The 23,046-nt window shown below is 31.2% G+C and overlaps 2 protein-coding genes across 2 annotated transcripts in view; one reads left to right on the top strand and one right to left on the bottom strand.

The window, feature by feature from the left end:
• The window catches only part of LOC114330080 (negative elongation factor B), a 43,192-nt gene extending 36,756 nt beyond the window's left edge, over positions 1-6,436 (bottom strand). The window contains exons 1-2 of the mRNA XM_050642609.1: positions 6,140-6,436; positions 2,910-3,008 (exon numbers count right to left, since the gene is read on the bottom strand). Coding sequence (XP_050498566.1) covers positions 2,910-3,008; positions 6,140-6,268 — 228 coding nt within the window. The 5' untranslated portion in view covers positions 6,269-6,436. The remainder of the gene's footprint in view (positions 1-2,909; positions 3,009-6,139) is intronic.
• A 106-nt stretch (positions 6,437-6,542) lies between these two features.
• Positions 6,543-23,046, top strand: part of LOC114330088 (centromere-associated protein E-like) — a 61,524-nt gene continuing 45,020 nt past the window's right edge. Inside the window, exons 1-2 of the mRNA XM_028279403.2 lie at positions 6,543-6,811; positions 8,978-9,240. Coding sequence (XP_028135204.1) covers positions 9,004-9,240 — 237 coding nt within the window. The 5' untranslated portion in view covers positions 6,543-6,811; positions 8,978-9,003. The remainder of the gene's footprint in view (positions 6,812-8,977; positions 9,241-23,046) is intronic.

Here is a 23,046-nt window from a genome sequence, read left to right as displayed (position 1 = left end):
ATGATGAACCAATATGCGAAATAGATTTTTCCAATACTTTTGGTTTAGATTTTACCACGAGATACGAGCACAGTATTTATCCGAGTAAAATTTTCAGCGAGACCCCGTCCTTAAACCTCCTAGAAAATGAAAAGTTCGCACCTCATATATAAAACGATTTCGAGTCATCTTAGCGAGACCGCACCTGCATACCAATCTGTACTGAAACTAAACTATCAGTTGACTATAAAGTCTGGAGTCCGCGGCTTCGCTTAGATATCTATTGCGTTATTTCTCCGATAGAGGCAGCATCTCTCGGGAAAGAATCTTTTCTCTCTGTTGCACTGCGACTTGGGGACCTCTCTTTCATACAACGGCCGGCCTTAAATCAATTATTTATCAAATACAATTATTTATCAATAATATTTAATCAATACCTTAAAATATTCCCGATGCAATGTCAAATATTTAAAATTGTCACTGATTGTCAGTGTCTGACTGACAATGTATGCTGACAATATTATATTCGGCTGAGTGCGTTGTAAGACAAAGATAGATTTGGATAATATTACCACGGCATTGTGTTCATTTTTTTCGAATCCTGAAAAAACCAATAAATATTTTTGAAAAATTTAAACGCAGAATGAACGATTAAATTATTACCGAGGGCCGAAAGTCCCTTAGAATAAATAAAAAGTTTATTTTGAATGAGATATTTGAAATTAAAAATCACACTCAATTTTCTCTTAGTTTTCACCCCTGTAACTTATTTAAATAAACATTATAGAAGTTCTCAAGGACTTTCGGCCCTCACTAATAACGTAATCTTTCATTCTGAGTTTAAATTTTTCAAAAATACTTATTAGTTTTCTCAGGATTCGAAAAAAATGAATCCCCATTTGAATAGCATTGCAGCCGAAAATACGTACCGATCCTCTTAAGTGAAAAGTAATAAACAATCAATAAACCTAAATCAATAAACATTTATTTATGTTTTCTGACAGCGCTAGAATATATTTTGAAATAAATAAATTACATACATTCTTCTTTTTGTGTCAATTAGTTTAATTAAATTTTTTTTCTGGATACCCTGTATAAATAATCATGTTAATGTTTATATTACTGAATAGGGAATTGAATAACCTTTCAAATGAGCTAGCACACGACCCCTATTCTCATTTAAAAAAATAGTTGATTACGTCATCACGCCCAGATGGATGACGTGACTAGTATGATATACACTGCGGTGCAAAAGAATCGATCCACTAAAAATTTGGTCATTTTTGATGTTTCGAATTTCCTAAACCTGTTGTCCGATTTAAGTGATTTTTTACCACGTTATAGCCTTATTCATTGACAATATCGGTGTAATATAATTGTTGCTAGACAGTCAAACTGTCATTGTATACCGGGTGTACGAATCAAACTGTGTTTTTTTCTCAAAGTTCGTATCACCCTGTGCATTTATAAAATACTGAAATTAAAACCCAACTATAGCCTCAGGTTTTCTTAACATTTTGTCCTTCGATTCATTCGCTTATGTTGAATAATAAAAAAAGTTAGGTACTTTAACAACTGGCCATGTTCGTCATCAATACAGGGTGTTTCTAAATAAGTGCGACAAACTTTAAGGGGTAATTTTAAGGGGTATTTTTGAGAAAATAATGACAATTTGCTTTATAATCATATGTCAGCAAACGCTTCGTTTCCGAGATACGGGATGCTCAATTCTTTTTTTACAAACTAACGATTTATTTATTGCTTTAAAACCAGTTGAGATATGCAAATCAAATTTGGTGGGTTTTAAGACGTAGTTATTGCACATTTTTTGACATACAATTAAGAATTTAATATTCACCATTGGCGCGCAAACGGGTATTATGACCGATAATATTACCCGTACGCACGCCAATGGTGAATATACAATTTTTAATTGTATGTTAAAAAATGTGCAATAACTGCGTCTTAAAACTCACCAAATTTCATTTGAATATCTTAACTGGTTTTAAAGCAATAAATAAATCGTCAGTTTGTAAAAAAATTGAACATACCTTATCTTGGAAACGAAGCGTTTGCGGACATATGATTCTGAAGCAAATTGTCATTATTTTCTCATGTAAAATTACCCCTTAAAGTTTGTCGCACTTATTTAGAAAACACCCTGTACTGATGACGAACATGGCCAGTTGTTAAAGTACCTAACTTTTTTATTATCCAACATAAGCGAATGAATCGAAAGACAAAATGTTAAGAAAACCTGAGGCTATAGTTGGGTTATAATTTCAGTATTTTATAAATGATAGAATAATCCACAGGGTGATGCGAACTTTGAGAAAAAAGCACAGTTTTATTCGTACACCCGGTATACAATGACAGTTTGACTGGCTAGCAACAATATTATTACAGCGATATTGTCAATGAATAAGGCTATAACGTGGTAAAAAATCGCTTAAATCGGACAACAGGTTTAGGAAATTCGAAAAAAAAATCGCTTAAATCAGGCAACAGGTTTAGGAAATTCGAAAAAAAAATCGAATAGCTTTTGTATTTTACATTTTTTTCTAATTCTGTAAATAAAGCTGTTTACAGGGAGGGAGTCAAAATAAAGTGAATAACCCTGTACATTCAAATGGGGGGGTTATAACCACCAAACCCCTCCTGGTTACGCCTATGTCAATTCGTGAGTAAGAATGAGGGTAAATGAAAAACAGTTAAGGTTTAATTTCGTTTCAGAGACCACCACCATCTGTTTGTCTGTGGTGTTGCCCACCACCACCATCTGTTTGGCTGTGGTGTACCCTGAGCACATCAGGGGCTGTTGGTGGTGGTATCTGAAATGAAATTAAATCTTAATTTAGTTTCTCATTTACAATGGATATAATTTGTACATAGTTTTTCATTTACAATGAATATAATTTGTAAATACTTACCTCTACTACAGACATGTGAAAATCCAGTCTTCTAACTCCATGCAGATCTAGCAATGGAAGCATAGGCCTCAATGATGGTAAGAGTATTCCATTTGTTAGCTTGAAAAATAAAGAATTTAAATTCTAATCAATACATGCCACTTACATAATGAAAGAAATGCAATTATTATATAAACATAAATATATCCCTTTAAAATAATGTCTCAATATTACATTCAATAAGTTGCACATCCTGTTTAAAAGTGTACTAAAAGTAACTCTACTACAAAGACTCAACTCAAAAAAATTTTATTTTTAAACAATTGATGTAAACTGACATGTGACTGTCCAAAAACTTAGATCGGTCAAACTGGCAGAACCTTTGATGAAAGTATAGCAAAAAAGGGCTTTCAATAATAGAAAAACATATTCTACATACATTCACCTTCTAGATTCTAGATCATAAAATTATTCTTTTAATGAACAGTTTCAAATCCTTCATATTCAAAATAAAGGCTCTAACACGTTCAGTGCCACATGTATCCAACATGGATATACCCTATTTCACGAACATATAACTGTTGTGGATTATCTCGACAATGAATATTTTACTGTGAAAATTATGAAGAACGAAAGTAAATTGCAAAATACATTGTTGTTTATTGGAACAATTATTAGAGCCATTTACTTTCGCACTTCTTATGTTGCACACTAAAATATTCGTTGAATCCAAGACCGTCATATATTCGTGGAATAGCCCATACACGCGTCACACTGATTTAGTGGCCGAGTGCATCCAATGTGGATGCACATGTATTTTTGTATTTTGAGCCGTGTACATCCGCACCAGATACACACCGTCTAAATATCTTTATGGGTGCTTGTAAGTAGTGGCCTACGAAATCCAAAACTCTGGTTGGCCTGCAGGTACTGCGATAATTCTTGCCTAGACATATTTTTAAACAAAATAAAGGGAAATGAAACAATTTATTTATTTTATACAGAAAAAAAATATATATAATAAAACATTTGTGGGTTAAAAAACAAATTAAAAGATAGTATTTTTCGATGAAATGAACGAAATGAAACTGTTTCTAGATACATAAAAACATGTGGCCGGATACATGTGGCTGCGTGTATCCAATGCGGATACATACTAAAAATGACGTCATATAACAATCAAATCATGTTTTTACAGGTTTTTCTTAAACTGGCATACTAAGACCATGTTTCATATTTGTTTTCTTTATTTTGACAACTTCGGCCTGTGGAACCCTATTTTTGTGTTACCATGGTGGCACTCAATGTGTTAAGCTAGATATATCCAGCTCTATATTGAATGTATGTGACAAAAAAGGACAAAATTAAGAATGAAGTCAGATGGCATGAATTAATGTCAAAAGGAGAGGGCATGGATTACAATGGTTTGGATGTGTTCAATATGAAGATACTAACTACTAACTACCTACTTTTACTTAACTTTTGAAGATACTAACTACTTTTCAGTCTGAAAAATGAAAGAATACCCATGAACGATCATATCAATCACTTATTTTGTATTTGCTACCTTTTTCTATAACAAACGTTTGTTATTTATAGATAAAGACAGCAAATACAAAATAAGTGATTGATGTGATCGTTCATGGGTATTCTTTCATTTTTCCGACTGTACCTACTACAAAAAATTGCCAAATTCAAGTTCCTGGAAGGAGTAGTGGAGAAGAACCAAAGAAGACATTTAGTCAGGACATGTATGTGAATGGGATTGATACTGCATGACCCAAAATAAAAACTTGTAGAAATGGGATTGACGGCATGCCACAAAATAATCAAACTTTTAATCCTCAATATCTCATTCTATAATCCTGGAAATACACCAATTCTCTTCTACAGTGATCTAATGTAAATTGTCAAATCAACTTAACACAAAATTTGCTTATCATACATACTGCCTTGTTTTTATTAATGAAAGTTAGTTGAGTACACTAGTATGCTTTTTAGCTGATCTAGTCTACTTGCTAAAGTTAGGCCTTTTATGCCCGATTTCACCAACGATACCTAAATATTTAAGAATTACCTAAGTGGGTTTAGGTACTTCCTAACTCTAAAACGCATTTCACCATACGATAAGAATTACCTAAACCGCTTAAGCATTACCTTGCGTTAGGATACGGATTTCGATATCCCTAAACTTTAGGTATTACTTATCGTTGACAGTCAGGTTATATTTTTACAATTTTGACTAATGTATTTGTGACGTTTGTCAATAATTTGCTTCTTACCTTAATTTTTCTGTTATTCTGTAATATTAGGTATATTAGTTGTAATTTTGTATTTTCTTTTATATTATTAATATAATATGTCGTGTTGGAAAATATAGAAAATCCTTTGGAGTTTTTTACAAGTCTGTTGACAAAATTATGTAGTCTACCTACTACCTAACAAACTAGTGTTGTGTTTCAAAAACCCATTCATGATATAACTAGAAGTGTGTAATTAAAAAATTAATAATAAAAAGCAATTTTTAACATATTATTTAATTTAAAATTATTTCATTAATGACAATTCAACTAACTTCAATTTTTCGTCAATATGTGAAATTTAGAACTCTTTTCTTTTCCTCCATTTCACTGTACATACACAAATAACATACAAAACTATATTTGTTATATACAAACTTAATGCACAAATAACTAACTACTGATTAAAATAACCATAACAGTACAAAACTGAATAAAACCAAATTGGCAAACAAACAATTATGACAAATAATCGAAAAAGTAAGGAAATGTCATCTTATTCTTCTTTTTATTTATCAAAAATAGTTCAAACGTACCCTAGGTAATACCTAGGAAAGCATTTCCTAGATAAGCAGTTCTTTTAGTTGTGAAATGCGATTGTTCCTAAGTATTGACTTAAGAAGTTCCTATCGATAAGAATTACTTAATAAGGCAACCGTTTAGGTATCGTTGGTGAAATCGGGCATAACTCTACATACTCTATTCTACTATAGTTTAGTACTTTATTCAGCCAATACTTTTTCATTGGTAGAACTGCCCAGATTACTCAACTGCTAACTCTACAAATGAAAACAAGGCTTAAGTAATGCTGTAGAGCAGCTGCACCTTATAAAAACTCTTATTTTCTGTTGCGAAGAATACAATCTGTTACAAGCAACTTGGGAGAGTTTTAAATTGTCTTTGAAAACTTCCCCTATTAGGCCAAGATTATGTGCTAGTCCGAAAACCTACCTGAAATTCTTCAATAGCTTTCAGAGGATCAGTACAGCTAGTTAGGGCGTGTTTTAGGTAATTTGGCCCATGAACTTTTAAAGCCTCCAAAGGAAAATCAGGATTGCTATTACCTCTATGAAAAGACATGGTTTAAGTTATAGAAATAATTTAACATTAAATATTATCCACTAAATAAAACCTCGCTCTAAATTTTGCTAAATGTGGTCTTGTCTCATATCTAATAATAATATTAAAATCAAAACATTATACAGATTCTTGATTCTTAAATCAACACGAAGTAGCTAGCTCAAAGTTATGACAATTGACGTGACATATTAAAAAATGTCATAACAACTTTCTTTTTTCTAAAATTAAATTTATTACTAAAAAACTAACTTTAATCTTATTAAAGTTACTTTTGAGTCTGAGGTCATCCTTAAAAAGCTTTAATCGTTTTTTTTTAAATCATTTATGAACATCCATTAAAAATAAAAAGAATTTTGTGCTGGAAATGTCCCATTATAGTAAATTTACATTTTCTAAGGTTGGTATGGTAGAAATTCAATCAGGGAGACAAATCTCTTTCAAATTTGAAACAAAAATTATTTGTTGAAAGATAAATGTCAATGTATTATTATTATAATAATTATTATTAGTGACGAGTTTTATATACAATACCAGTAGAACCATGTAAGTCTAATATATTTCTACCATAACATAATATAAATTAAATAAAATAGATATTCATATCAGCGCCCGTACGCTGTAAGATTTTGAGGGTATAATTTTAGCAATTAAATTATTTGAAGGAAGAATGAAGTAGGTACACAATTTTACAACAAATTTCCATTTTCATAGTGTTTACCAGTTCTCTACCCCAGCTGATATGATTACATATCAACTGGAAAATTTCTGCAAATATCAATATATTTCGCATAAAAAGTCTGTGGTCAGCATAGGAATTACGAACACTCGATACGAATCGTATCCGGCATGTTTTACCATAAGGCGCTATGGTATGAATTCTTGAGTCAAAAGAATAGTTGGTGTGTTTATATTTTTTTCATATTATTGTTCATATCACATTTTTAAAAACAGTTCCAGTTTATTCTTGTCTAATTAGACAAATACGATATTTATAGGAGAGTCCAAGCGGGGATTTTTGCAGTTACTCGAGCGCGTCAGATTATTACATGGGGAGAAACTTGTACCCTGAAAATGTACCTCTAGGCTCTTAATGCAGCGGAATTCGTTAAGGGGGGGGGGGCGAAAAAAATATATCCTTAGAAAAACTCGAAATCGTTTATAGATTAAGATAAGCAGGTAAGTTAAGTACATGCAAAACAGTGTACCTATATATTATATAAACAACTTGTTTTTATTTCTCTATGACCTATATTTAAAAAATCTGACGATTTGAGCAGGGAGTAAGGAAATGGGTGAGTCCCAAAGTTTCACAAGAAAAAAGCGAATATTTCGCAAAATGAATGACAGATCAAAAAACTAAAAAATACGTGCTCAATATTTTTTAAATATCTATTGAATGATACCAAACACGACTTCCCACGGAAAAGGGTGGGGATAAATTTAATATTTTTAATACGAATCCCGCGATATTTCGCGAAATGAACATCAGATCGAAATACTGAAAAATACTGTTATTCAATATTTTTGTAAAATCTATCGAATGGCATCAAACACGACCCCCCAAGGAGGTGGGGGGAAGGGGGTTACATTAAAATCTTAAATGGGAGCCCCATTTTTTATTGCAGATTTGGATTCCTTGCGTAAAAATAAGTAACTTTTATTAGAAACGTTTTTTTGAATTATGGATAGATGGCGCTATAATCTAAAAAAACGATTGTTGGAAATGAAAAATTAAATTAAAAATGGAAAGTCCCCACTAAAATATAAAACTTTACTTAACTTTTTTTGGTTTTAGGACCTACTCCTCACAACCCAAATAGGTTTAACGCTCGAGTGACTGCACATTTAGCATACTTTGCTCCACTACCACAATGTTTCTATTTTTATCTGAAATATGGTGTTTTTATTAAAATATATCAATAATGTTTAAACGCTTTTCTTTACTTCAATAGTTTGCATCAAATCTTTATACGTTAATTTGACTGACTTTTCTTCAATGCAAATGAATGAAAATTTGCAGACATATGCATTCGCGGGAACAATATAGCGAATAGTCAATACATTTTTTTATGTTTATTATTTGTTTAAATAAAAAAACGATTTTAATGGAAAATGCTTAAATTCTCTTGTTTTTTACAATGTAGAAACTTGAAACTTTTACTGATTGTAGCTAATAATATGAACTATACATAATTTCACTTTTTACGTTAATTGTTTACGTTATGCTTCATATCATAAATAAACAATAAAGTTTCAAATTTTTTGCCGATTCCGACTACTTTTCATGTTTGTACATCATATATGTTTTATACATATTTTAATAAACATGACGATATATTTTAATGTTTGAAAAGTGTAAGAATAAAAACTAAAAAATAAAAAAATATGAAAAAAAAAATTGTAGGAAACGCTTTTCTTTAGTGCCGAGTGACTAAAATTAAACATATTATAAAAAAATCAACTAAAAAGCAAAAATAAAAAAAATTGAAAAAATCCAAACACATTCGTTAAAGAAAAGCGTGGTGCGAAGACCGTTTATTCGATGAAGACGCGCCATGCTTTTCTTTGACGAATGTGTTAGATTTTTCAATTTTTTTTATTTTTTGCTTTTTAGTTGATTTTTTTATATGTTTAATTTTAGTCACTCGTAACTAAAGAAAAGCGTTTCTTAAAAAAATTATTTTCATAATTTTTTATTTTTTATTTCAGATACTTAAGTCCTACGAATAAACAATATGGAACAACATATGTTAGAGTCTGAAGAAGTATCATTTCCAAAGGAGTATCAAATCAATCCTCAGCTAAATACTAATTTTGATGATCAGACCATGGATGACCAACCTCCTGAAGCAGCTAATCTCACTAGTGAGAATATAGAAATGGAAAATATGAATAATTTAAACCTTAAACTAAATTACAAACAGGCAGAAGCAATCATTCATAAACAGTGTAAAGCATTTATCAAACAACAGGTGGGTATATTTTTCAATTATTTTTAATTCAATTATACGTTGCAAAAACCTGGTAGGACCTGATAAAATTCCTGTTGAGTTACTCAGATTGTTAGATGAAGAGGGAATTACGATACTCCAAAGATTTTTCAACCAAATCTATAAAAAAGGAAAATTTCCTGTCCAATGGCTTGTACCTACCTTTATCCCTTTGCCAAAAAAGAACAACGCAACAAAGTGTCAAGAACACCGACTGATAAGTCTGATGAGCCATTCTTTAAAAATATTCCTCAAAGTTCTTCACTACAGAATCTCCACAAAATGCGATAAGGTTATTGGTTGCTCACAATTTGGATTTCGAAAAGGCCTGGGTACCAGGGAAGCACTAGTTGCAACCCAAGTGCTAGCTCAGAACTGCTACGATCAAAGGAAATATGTAATGATGTGCTTTATAGATTATGAAAAAGCCTTCGATCGAGTACAACATCATAACCTCGTACATATACTAAAACAACTCAACATAGATCAAAAAGACATTCGTTGCATAGAGGCTCTGTACTGGAATCAAACAGCTGTCGTCAAGGTGGATAATGAAACAACGCAAGCTCAAAAAATTCTCAGAGGTGTAAGACAGGGATGCATTCTGTCCCCACTACTGTTCAATCTATATTCAGAAAGTATCTTCCAGGAAGCTCTTGAGGAATGCGAAAGCGGCATCAAAGTGAATAATAATATAATATACGATATGCGGATGATTCGGTCTTAATAGCAGACAATATAGAAGACCTCCAAAACCTTCTTAATAAAATTGGAGAGCATAGCGAGAACATGGGACTTAGCATCAACATAAAAAAGACGAAGTACCTTATAATCAGCCGTCAATTATGTCAACATCAAAATGCAAGACTAGCATATAACAACAAAGATGTAGAGCGCGTAAGAAAGTTTAAGTACCTGGGAACCTGGCTATGTGAAGACTGGGTGTCGGACATGGAAATTAAATGTCGGATAGAAAGAGCCAGAAGTGCATTCATGAAATTCAGAAACGTCTTTACGAACTCTGACTTTGACCTAAACCTAAGATTAAGATTCACAAAATGCTATATATGGTCGGTGCTCCTATATGGCATGGAAGGATGGACTTTAAAAATAAACACAATGAATAAGCTAGAGGCATTTGAGATGTGGATCTATCGACGAATCATTAAAGTTCCCTGGACCGCAAGAATAACAAATGAAGAAATCCTGAGAAGAATTGGTACAGAACGACAACTGACGTGCACAATTAAACAGAGAAAAACGGCATACCTGGGACACATAATTAGAAATGAAAGATATCAGTTTCTGCAAACCTTAATTGAAGGAAAGATCGAAGGAAGAAAGGGAGTGGGCAGGAAGAAAATGTCATGGCTCCGTAATGTCAAACAATGGACAGGACTAAAAAACATAGGAGACCTAATACATACTGCAAGGGATAGAGAAAAATGGTCAAACGTGATCGCGAACATTGCATAAGAAGAAGAAGAAGTTGGCAAAAAATTGGTAATTTTCACAAAGGATAAACAAAAATTGTTTTTAGCCCAGTAAATGAACGGGAAATACGGCGATACCGTGTAATTTTCAGGGGCAACTCCGAATTGCATGAAAATTTGGATTTAGGTTCTACTTACCCTCCACTTCAAAGTTGAATTTGTGCCGTTGGTTGTCTTTCGGCACTTTTCGGGAAAAACTTATTTAAACTTTTTTAAAGTGTTTATAAAAAGCTTTATTAGAATTGTTCGTAAAAGTTTCTAGAATTAAAAATAAGTGAGTTACGCTCAAAATAAAGTTGACCCTCTTTTTTTTGTAAAAAAATCATGCAAATCTCCCCGTGTTTAGCTCCTCAAATGAAATTACTCGCTACCGCTTTACAAACAATTTACTTACTTATCTATTTTTTATATGATCTGTCAGTCTCATCGGTTTAAAGTGCTTATTTTTGAAAGGGTTATAGATGGTATATTTAAAAAAGCTTGAACTGGTCACTAATCACGAGTGTACGCAAATTTTGAACAGCCATATCTTAACCAATTTTTGTCTTGCGGAAAAACAAAATGAAACTAGCATATTTATAATAACAAAACCTATATTTTTTTACCCTTTAAGATTTTTCTTATCACTAATACTTTTTAAGTTATTTTGAAAAAAGGAAATTTTTCAAAAATTTTTAGAAAATTTTGTTTTACTATAAAATCAAATTTTTTCAAAAATAAGCACTTCAAGCCAATCAAACTTACATATCATATTATAAACAATATACATACAGTTAAATTAAATGGTAAAGCGGTAAAGATTAATTTTATTTAGGGTGCTAAATAGAGGGAGGTTTTCACAATTTTTTTTACCAAAAAAAGGGGCCAACTTTTGTTTCAGTGTAACTCGTTTATTTTTGGTGTTAGAAACTTTTGTAAAAAACAAATATAAATCTTTTTTTAGGTACTTTAAAAATGTTAATAAGCTTTTCCCGAAAAGTGCTTAATTTTTCTGTGATTTCACGTTGACTTATTCGATTTGGAATTAGACGAATAAGAACGTATTTTTCATGAGCTACAACTTTGCTTTTTCTCAATTTATATACTTTACTGATACACCATTTTTTTTTTGTTTTTTTTATAAGCTACACTTTTGCTTAGAATATTTTTTTCGATAAAATATTTACTTTTTGAGTTATTTGTAGTGATGAGCGAGACTGGTCTTGGTCTTGCGGTCTTGGTCTTGGTCTTGCAGCAAGACCAAGACCGCCTTTTGGTTGCAAGACCAAGACCAAGACCAAGCTTGCAAGAACAAGACCAAGACCGAACCTTGCAAGACCACGCAAGACCAAGACCAACCTGCAAGACTCTTGCACTTTTTTTGAGAAAAATTGGTTTATATTATTTAACTTTATTTTTTTAGTTCAATAATATATACTGACATTGTAAGAAACCTTAAACAATATCGAATTTTTAAAATACATAATATTTTGGTTATATTTTTAAGTCGTTTTGATTAAGTCAAACGGTTTGCATTTTCTCAACCTTCAAAGTGTCCATAAGGCAAGTTTTCAAACGGCGACAGTTCAAGGACAATTGAAATTACTTGTAAGACAAAAAAATGTAATTATAGATAGGGTAATCCATTTAAAAAAATGCAATTAAAAACGGTTTTTATGTACCAGTAGTTTTCGCTTTTTTGTCTAATAAAAATACTGACACTTATTTCAATTCTTTTCGCATAATCGAGGAAAAATGTAGGTCGTTAAATTTAAAATGAATACAAAAAATATCGTAATAGATTTTGAAAAGGGATTCACAATGCTGTGAAAGCATTGTGGCCTGATTAAAAAATAACTGGTTGTCGATTGTAATGTGTCAAGCTTGGTATCGCAAAATCCAAAGCTTAGGTTCAGTTTCTGAATATAATGACAAAAATTCCGATACTGGGAAATTTTTAAAATTATTTTTTGGATTAATTTTTTACAATCAACGAAAGTTGGAAGTTGAATTATTTGTGAAAATCCCGGATGACAAACGTGTAAAGAATTTTACTGATTTCATATTTGAAAACTATTTGGAAGAATCTAGGTTTTCTCCAGAAAGGGCCAGTAGTACAAATAGTATGTGCCGCACTTAAAATGCATGCGCATCATTTCAGTGTGTTTTAAATTCTAGTTTTTACTACCCACATCCGAATATTTTCAAGTTTTTAAATGTCATAATGGGTATTCAATCCAAAAATATGTGAAAATAAAAAGTGCCAATAACTCGTGTTACGAGAGCAATGTAGTTTAAATAAAATTAAAGAACTGCAAGATAGCAAATACAGAATTAAGCGTTTATAACTCCCCATTAGGTTTAGTTATTATGTTATAGTATTAGGTCTATAAATAGCTATGGTAAATATGTACGTATTTACTAAAAAATATGTTTTAGTTAGTTTATAAAAAAAGTTAATTATATTAAATAATGATTAAATAGAGTAAAAAATATTTGATTTTTGTGTTCTCTTAAAAAAATTTGATTTATGTTCTTAAATTTGATCCTCGTAGGATAAACACTACAGTATTCGAGTGAAAGAAGCAGATCATTATCTGTTAACAACTATAAACCGTTTATCCCTTTTCGTAAAATCCGTGAATTGAAGGTCCCCGACCATTTGTTTCACTTTTAAGAAGCTCTTTTTCTTTAACATTTTATTAAAATACAGGGGCAATAGACAATAATCCAGTCTCAAGACGTGGTCTGAAGGCAGGCGGCAGGTATCGACAGCATGCAAAACACAACGTGACACAACCGAAGGCCGGCAATTGCAACAAGGGTTGTAAATGCAGGTTTTTCCTACTGATAAACATTACCATTATAAAAATATACTCTAATCTCCAAGGGCGCCCATATAAAAATTTTTAAGGGGGGGCCAAACGTTAAGATGTTGCACATTACATTTTATATATTTCGGATGACAATATATACAGTAAACTCTCTCTATAACGAACACGGATATAACGAGGTTTCGCTTATAACGAGGTACATTAGGTGTCCCATGAAATTCCTATTGAACTATAACGCTTTATAACGAGGCATATTTGGTTACAACGAAGAAAATTAAAATTGAAGAATAAGTGTCTTTACCTGTTTTTAACGTTGTAATGGTCATAAATAAATAAATGCCCCAACTGCCTGTACATAGAAATGCCCAACATCTGTCTTATTATAGAGGCTAGTGCTGTAATAAACTCGGCCACCTGTAATAAACTTCTACCTGTTTATCGACCGATATTGAATATTATAGGAAATTTACAATTTATGACGGCGAAGTCTCATTGTTTACTGTTCAGGTTGACCATCGACACCTAATTAACTACGTAAGAGGCATCAAAACATTTCAATATTATTGTTTTTAAATTATTTTAAATTATTATTTCCCATTTAAAGTAGTTCAATATTATTCTTGTTTGATATAACGAGATCGGCTTATGACGAGATAATTAGTCCACCATTTCAGTTCTCGTTATAGAGGGAGTCTACTGTAGTTTAAACTACCTAAAAAAACCTAGTTTGAACCTTGTTGTGAGAAATTATTCATACATTTAAATAATAGACCAGGTTTTTAAATGGAAATGTAATGGGTACCACAAAAGTTGCGCCTCCCTTTAAAACCCGTTTGAAAAGAATACAATGCTTGCAAAGCCCTGCCTTCAACTTTGGCTAGTAGACTAACCATGAGTATTTGTCGAACCAAGTTTTTACTGTATAATCTTAAAAAGGAGCCCCCTTTATTTTTGCAGATTTAGAATCCTTATGAAAAATAAGTCACATATATTCCAAACATTTTTAGAATCGTTGATAGATGGCGCAAATAAATCGCATTTTCCGATTATAGCGGCATCCTCAACAATTCTAAAAAAAAGTTTCGAATAAATGATATTTATTTTTTGAGGAGGAAACTCAATCTGCAATAAAAAACGGGGGTTCCTATTTAAGATTTTAAAGTTAATTCTCACCCCCACCTCCAGAGTGTGGAATGAAAAATCCTGTTTGGTGTCATTCTATAGATTTTCGAAAAATATTAAAAGGTGTTTTTTAGTTTTTCATTTGGAAGTATATTTCTCGAGATATTAGACCGTTTCTATAATTTTGCTATGGCATCACAATATATCGTTTTTTCCGATTATCCACAATTCGCAAAATGGCTAGAATAAAATTTGCTTATTTTTACAAGGAAAATCCAAATCTGCAACAAAAATTAGGGGTTCCATTTAAGATTTTAAAGCTTCACACCCAGGGTTTGAAGTGGTGGATATGCTTAGTGTCATCGCATAGATTTTTGAGAAATATTTAACACATATTTTTCAGTTTTTCGATCCGATGTTCATTTCGCGAATAATTCGACCTTTCCGCTACTTTTGGGACACCCTGTATATAACACTCATTCGTCATGAAAGATCACCTGTTTTCATTTAAATAAAATTGTTCTGTTCATCATAATGTACACTTTAAAATAATCTACTTACTAAAAAAATACTTTTGCAAACTAAAATTTGACTATGTTCAATCAATTTAAAAAAAAATGGCTCATTATAGGCCAGGAACCGAAGCTTTTCACCTCGCAATTTTTACAGAATGGATCGATTTGCTTAAAAATTTGAGAATAAGTAGTGGATAGTCCAAGGATCAAAATCTATATGATTTCAAACGGCGCTTTTACCATGGGGGTGGTTGCCACCCTATCTCGGGGGTGGAAATCTTTTATTATATTTTGACCGCAAAAGTTGATAAAATCGTTCATTCTAAGCAAAAAATGTTCTATACATTTTTTTGATAAAATTAATAGTTTTCGATTTATTCGCTATCGAAAGTGTTAGTTTTGTATAAAAAAGATCAATGTTTTTCGATATACTCATTTACGATTCACTCAAATTTTGCCGTAGAAAAATTTTTCTTAAACCCAGTTCTTGGGAATTAAATAACCTGCAATTTTATATCGAAACATTTTTTCGTATCTCTGATGCTAATCTTTCTATTCTGAAGAAAATGGCATTTTTTACCAAAATACAAAAATTCCTTATTCGCTTTTAACTCCAGTTTTTTTAAAACTAATCATTCTAAGCCAGTCAAACGTCTAGAATCTATCATTAATGCATAAATAAATAAGAAGTAATAAGCCCAATGACTAAAAATACCGCTAACTTACATTATCATGCTTTCAATTGGATTCACCTTTTTTTTTTCAAAAGAATTATTATTTTTTAACCGTAACTTTTTTATTTTTTATCTTAGAAAGTTTTGTAAAAATGATTTTGTAGGCTTTTAAAAGATCAACCCCCTGCTTGCGATCACTTTTCCGCTGAAAAAAATGGGGACTGACATTCTTTTCAGTATAAGTCACTTAATTTTTGAGCTAGAGACTCCTTTTTAATTTCTGAAGATAGATATTTTTAAGTACTTTAAATTAGTTTCAACAAATTGTCCTCGAAAAATGCATTGTTTTCCCGTCGTTTGACTTCGAATCTACAATATTTAGCATTTGACGAAGAAGAGCCAACATATTATAAAGTATAGCTCGATTACTATTGGTCTTAAAGAAAATTTAAAAAAATGGTTTTGTTTATTTTTTCAAAACCTACATTTTTGTTAAGTAAAATTGTTTTGATCAACGAAAACTTTTGGAGTTATTAGCAGAAAACTTATTAAAAACATTGATTTTTTCGATATAAAACTAACACTTTTGATAGCGAATAAATCGAAAATTGTCAATTTTGGCAAAAAAATGTATAGAACGTTTTTTGTTTAGAATGAACGTTTTCACCAACTTTTGCAATTAAAATATAATAAAAAATTTTCACCCCCGAGATGCGGTGGCAACCACCCCCATGCTAAAAGCGCCTTTCGGCATGATATAGATTTTGATCCGTAGACTATCCACTACTTATTCTCAAAAATTTTCAAGCAAATCGATCCATGCTGTAAAAATTGCGAGGTTTTGTCCTATTTTAAGCTTCATTACTTGGACTATTAGTGATTATCGGCCAGAGATCGGATTTCTTGCTGATATGATTTGCTTTGAAGTATTATAAATGATTTATTTAATTTGTAATTTTGGGTGTCGATTACAGTATAGATATATTATGTTCCCACGTTTCTAATATCTTTCAATGTTTTCGTTAATAGCATACCGTGACTGTCCGAAATGTGTATTATGCACATTCCATATAGACCGCTGTCACAGACACACAGATTTATTTTCTGTTAAACCATTAATTGCCCAATATGTGAATTTTTTATTAATAAATATGTTGTTTCCAATTTATCTCTCAAAATTATCCAATAATTTTTTGATAAAAATACGTTTTGTAATATAATTTTAATTTTTGTTCTTTCCCGAAAAGCTAGGGGGGGGCACGCCCCCTCCTGCCCGTGTGTATGGGCGCTTATGCTAATCTCTTTATATAGAGAGAAATAATTAGGTCATTAGGTGAATGTATAATGTTAAAATTGGTATCCGTTTGAAACTACATTCTACATTCTGTTAAAATTTTAAAGCAAAAAATATAGTTTCATTCTTCACATCTTTATTTATTTCAATGTACATTTTATTCGAAATTGTTTGGTTCAAATTATTACTACCAAAAAAGCAAGACCAGCAAGACTCTTGCATCAAGACCAAGACCAAGAACAAGACCGGCTAGTGCAAGACCAAGACCAAGACTGCCTTTTAGCTGCAAGACCAAGACCAAGACCGAGCTTGCAAGAACAAGACCAAGACCAAGACTAGCCTGGTCTTGGTCTTGGTCTTGTTCTTGTTTTGCTCATCACTAGTTATTTGCGAAAAACGGTCTGAAAACGTAGTTTTTTTTTGTCGAAAAATCAACATTTTCAATTGCGAATAACGCGAAAAGTATTGATTTACGTAAAAAACTTTATAGAACTAAAGTTGCTTATAATCGGTCAATTTATCCATTTCCGGGCTTATTTTAAACACGAGTTTTTTCACCCCCTGAGAAGGGGTGACTGTCACCCCCCAAGTAAAATCAACCAATGGGACAAATTCAACTTTGAAGTGGAGGGTAAGTAGAACCTAAATCCAAATTTTCATGCAATTCGGAGTTGCCCCTGAAAATTACACTCCAAAACGGTCATTTATTGGTCTATTTATAACTATTCAATTAATGGATTTGCAAATTTTAAAGCCTTCTTTTGACGCAAAAATTATAAACTCATTTTTGGACAAGTTTGTAATAGTCCAGGAACCGAAGCATTTCACCTCGCAATTTTTACAGAATCGATCGATTTGCTTGAAAATTTGAGAATAAGTAGTGGATAGTCCAAGGATCAAAATCTATATGATGCCGAAAGGCGCTTTTACCATGGGGGCGATTTCCACTCCATCTTAGGGGTGGAAATCTTTTATTAGATTTTGACTGCAAAAGTTGATAAAAACATTCATTCTAAGCAAAAAATGCCTTATACATTTTTTTGATAAAATTAATACTTTTCGATTTATTCGCTATCGAAAGTGTGAGTTTTATACAGAAAAATCAATGTTTTTCGATATATACTCATTTACTATTCACTGAATTTTTGCCGTAAAAAAAATTTTTTTAAACCAAGTTCTAGGGAATTGAATAACCTACAATTTTATATTGAAACATTTTTTCGCATCTCTGATGCTACTCTTAATATTCTGAAGAAAATGGAATTTTTTACCAAGCTACAAAAATTCGTTCTTCGTTTTAACTCCCGTTTTTTTAAAAACTAATCATTCTAAGCCAGTCAAACTTCTAGAATATATTAATAATACATAAATAAAGAAGAATAAATAAGGCCAATGACTAAAAGCAAAGCTAACTTACATTATTATGCTTCCAATAGGATTTCTTTTTTTTTTTTCAAAAATATGTATTGATTTTTTAACTGTAACCTTTTTAATTTTTATCTTAGAAAGTTTGGTAAAAAACAATTTTGTAGGTTTTTACAAGATCTATAAGACTATTAATATTAAATCCTTTTAAAATCCTCAGTCGCAAAAAGTGATACTTTGAAAGGGTTGGTAAAGGTGATTTTTGCGTGTTATTACAAGATTTAATTGTCAATAGTTCACTCAATTTTTACCGTAGAAAAAATGTTTTTAAATTAGGTTCTTGGGATTTAAATAAGCTACAATTTCATATTTAAATATTTTTTGGTATCTCTGATGATAATCTTTCTATTCTGAAGAAAAGGGAATTTTTACCAAACTTCAAAAATTCGATATTTGCTTTTGACTCCATTTTTTTAAAAACTAATCATTCTAAACCAGTTAAACTTCTAGAACCTATCAATAATACCTAAATAAAGAAGACGAAATAAGGTCAATGACTAATTCTAATCAGGGTGGTGATTAGGGGTTTGCTTTCGATCACTTTTTCGCTGAAAAATATAGAATCTGATATTCTTTTATAAGCCACTTAATTTTTGAGCTAAAGACTTTTTTATTTCTGGAGATAGATATTTTTAAATACTTCAAGTTAGTTTAAACAAATTCTCCTCGAAAAATGCATAGTTTTCCCGTCTTTTGACTTTGAAACTACAATATTTAGCATTTAACGAAGAAGAGCTAACATATAATAAAGTATAGCTCGATTACTATTGGTCTTAAAGAAAATTTAAAAAAATGGTTTTGTTGATTTTTCAAAAGGTACATTTTTGTTAAGCAAAGTTGTTTGATAAAACGAAAAATTTTTGAGTTATTTGCAGAAAACTGATTAAAAACATTAATTTTTTTAATATGAAACTAACACTTTCGATAGCAAATAAATCGAAAACTATTAATTTTATCAAAAAAATATATAGAACATTTTTTGCTTAGAATGAATGTTTTTACCAACTTTTGCGGTCAAGATATAATAAAAAATTTTCACTCCCGACATGGGGTGGCAACCACCTCTATGGTAAAAGCGCCTTTCGGCATGATATAGATTTTGATCCTTGGACTATTCACTACTTATTCTCAAATTTTCAAGCAAATCGATCCATTCTGTAAAAATTGCGAGGTTTTGTCCTATTTTAAGCTTCATTACTTGGACTATAAGTATCTAACAATTTACTTATACCTAGCATTTTTAAATGTTTACCTCTTTTTAATTTTTATTAATAGTAAGGGAGCCTTGGATGCTAAATTTGCAGCAATGTACTAAAAAGTCGTGGGCACCTAGGTTGTGATGATTAGGTTCTAAAACCAAAAAAGTTTTCCATTATAGTGGGGACAGGGGGAGGGGTGAGCGGATACAAATTTTCAATAATCGGTTTTTCCGATTATAGCGCCATATATCTATATTTCGAAAAAATTTCTCGAATAAAAGTTACCGTAACGAATCCAAATCTGCAATAAAACATTGGGAGTTCCTATTTAAGATTTTAAAGTAAACTCCCACTACACCTTGGGAGGTTACTGTTGGGAGGGGGGTCATGTTTGGTGTCATTCGATAGATTTTTGAAAAATATTGAACACGTATTTTTCAGTTTTTCGATCTGATGTCCATTTCGCGGAATATCGCGGGGTTTCTACAGGGTGATTGATTAGTAGGGTAAAGCTCAATAGCTCCGCTATAGTAATAGATATCAATAAAAGTTAATAACAAAAATTTTAGTCACCTTTGAGCATCACATTACAAAATTAGTTAGAATGTTACAGTTTGTTCGATAACACAGTGGCAGACCAAACTTATGTTTTTTTAAATGGAACACCCTATATTTTATTTTAAATTCTAAATCCTGTTAACTTCTCCATCACAAAAATATAAAGGTTTGTAATGTTATACAGGGTATTTACAAAGTTATAACCAATTTTATATGAAAATCATAACAAGTTCAACTCCCTGTATAAATAAAAATAAGCAAAACAACAATGGTTTATTAATGCCATATTTTTTAACGTATTGTCAAAATTTTCAAGAATGGTCGATATTGCTAATTTTCTTTATATCAAATACAGGGTGAGTCAAAACGCAAGTACATTATTTTCTCAGTAATTTTAAATGGAACACCCTGTATGTTATATCACTATTGAAAAGTACCATTACCGTACTTTAATTTTTAGATAACATTCCCTATGTCTAAATTTATTAGTTTTCGAGATATTTTCATTTTTCAATGGACCAGTAGCGTGGCCACCCAAATCACCAGAATTTAATAAACTGGACTGATTTTTTTGGGGTTACGTTAATAATGAAGTTTATAAAATACCTCCAACAACAAGGGATGAGATGAAAAATAGAATACAAAGTGTATTTCGATGTGTTAATTTACAAATGCTCCGTAGAGTAAGCAGCTCATTCGATGATCGTTTTTAGGCGTACATAAATGTGTTACGAGATAATTTTGAACACCTTATGTAATTAAATATTAAAAATAGTTTATTAAAAGTAGCTTCTAATTTTTTCAAACATGTTTTTTTGCAAAATGTGTTACTGATAAATTATGTTTCGTTCTTTATTTGTTACATTGTTACATTTACATACAAAAGTAGTGTTTAATTGTCTTCACAAAATATTGTATTTTGTGTTTGTGTGTTTTTTTGTAATAGTATATTACTTACATACCTAGCGGGAAAGTACTCTGTTTCAGCCGAGCGGCAAGGTGGTTTACCGAGGTGCGAAGCACCGAGGTAAACTACAGACGCGAGGCTAGAATGAGTTCCCGCGAGGTTTGTATAAGTACTATTTTACTCACAATCGGTCAGTAGTTTATGGATTTCTAATACTCACAATTTACCGATAATAATTTCGTTTCAAATATCTGTATCCATTTTTATTATGTGATAAGATGAATTATTTTAAGTAACCTGTGAGATCGTTGCTAGGTAACAAAACAACTTTAATAATAGTTAATAGTAATCATAATTCCAATGTAACTATTAATATTTATAATTCCAAATAGTGTTCTTTTTGTTATTGTTGTTGTTGTTTCTTAATTAAATAAATGTTGAGTGGATTCTATTCTTTCTAAACCATCTTTTAATCAAAAATGACATTGACATTTACAGGTAGAAAAGTGACAGATGCTAGCCGGGAAAGTACTTTCCCGGCTAGCTGGGAAAGTAAAGTAAGTAATAAGTCGCTTCATGATTACTTCAAAGGTTAGAAATCCATAAATTACTAACCGATTGAGTAAAATTTATTACTAATTTTCTTGGTTTATTTGTTGCATTTACATAAAAAGATAGTTTTTAATTGTGTCAAAAATGTTGCATGTAGTAAGTGGTTGTGTTTTTGTTTGTAAAATGTATTACTAATAAATTATTTTTATTTCTTTATTTGCTACAGTGTTACATTGATTACCGGATTGATAATCGGTAATCTTCAATTGTCAATTCAGTCATGGCTTACTTAAAATTTAGATAAATTTAAACACCTAAAATAATTTGCTCTGAAAAATGAAAACTAATAAGATAAAAAAGATCAAGGCAGGTTTTGTTTATATTTGATTCAGAGTTGGACCACCATCTCCATATATAAGCTATTTCAGCATCCTTATGCCTCATCGGTGAAGCTCAGAAGTCTCAAAACTAATAAATTTGGGCATAGGGAATGTTATATAAAAATTAAAGTACGTTAATGTTACTTTTCAATAATGATATAAAATACAGGGTGTTTCATTTAACATTACTGAGAAAATAATGTACTTGCGTTTTGACTCACCCTGTATTTGATATAAAGAAAATTAGCAATAGTAATAATTCTTAAAAATTTTGACAATAAATAAAAAATATGGCATTAATAAATTATTGCTGTTGTGCTTATTTTAATTTATACAGGGAGTTGAACTTGTTACGATTTTCATACAAAATTGGTTATAACTTTGTAAATACCCTGTATAACATTACAAAGCTTTATATTTTTGTGATGAAGAAGTTAACAGGATTTCGAATATAAAATAAAATATAGGGTGTTCCATTTAAAAAAACATAAGTTAGGTCTGCCACTGTATTATCGAACACCCTGTAACATTCTAACTAATTTTGTAATGTGAAACTCAAAGGTGACTAAAATTTTTGTTATTAACTTTCATTGCTATCTATTACTATAGCGGAACTATTGAGCTTTACCCTACTAATCAATCACCCTGTATTTAAGATTTTAAAGTTACCCCCACTCCACCTCCGTGGGGGTCGTGTTTGGTATCATTCGATAGATTTTAAAAAATATTGAACACGAATTTTTCAGTTTTTCGATCTGATGTTCATCTTGTGAAACATTCGCTTTTTGTGAAACTTTGTGACTCACCCATTTCCTCAAACCTTCAGATTTTTTAAATAGGTATACCTATAGGTAGT

This window comes from Diabrotica virgifera, chromosome 2 (assembly GCF_917563875.1).
Source record: "Diabrotica virgifera virgifera chromosome 2, PGI_DIABVI_V3a".
Lineage (NCBI taxonomy): Eukaryota > Metazoa > Arthropoda > Insecta > Coleoptera > Chrysomelidae > Diabrotica > Diabrotica virgifera.
The sequence above is the reverse complement of the archived record's forward strand: the minus strand, read 5'-3'. Positions and strand labels throughout refer to the sequence as shown.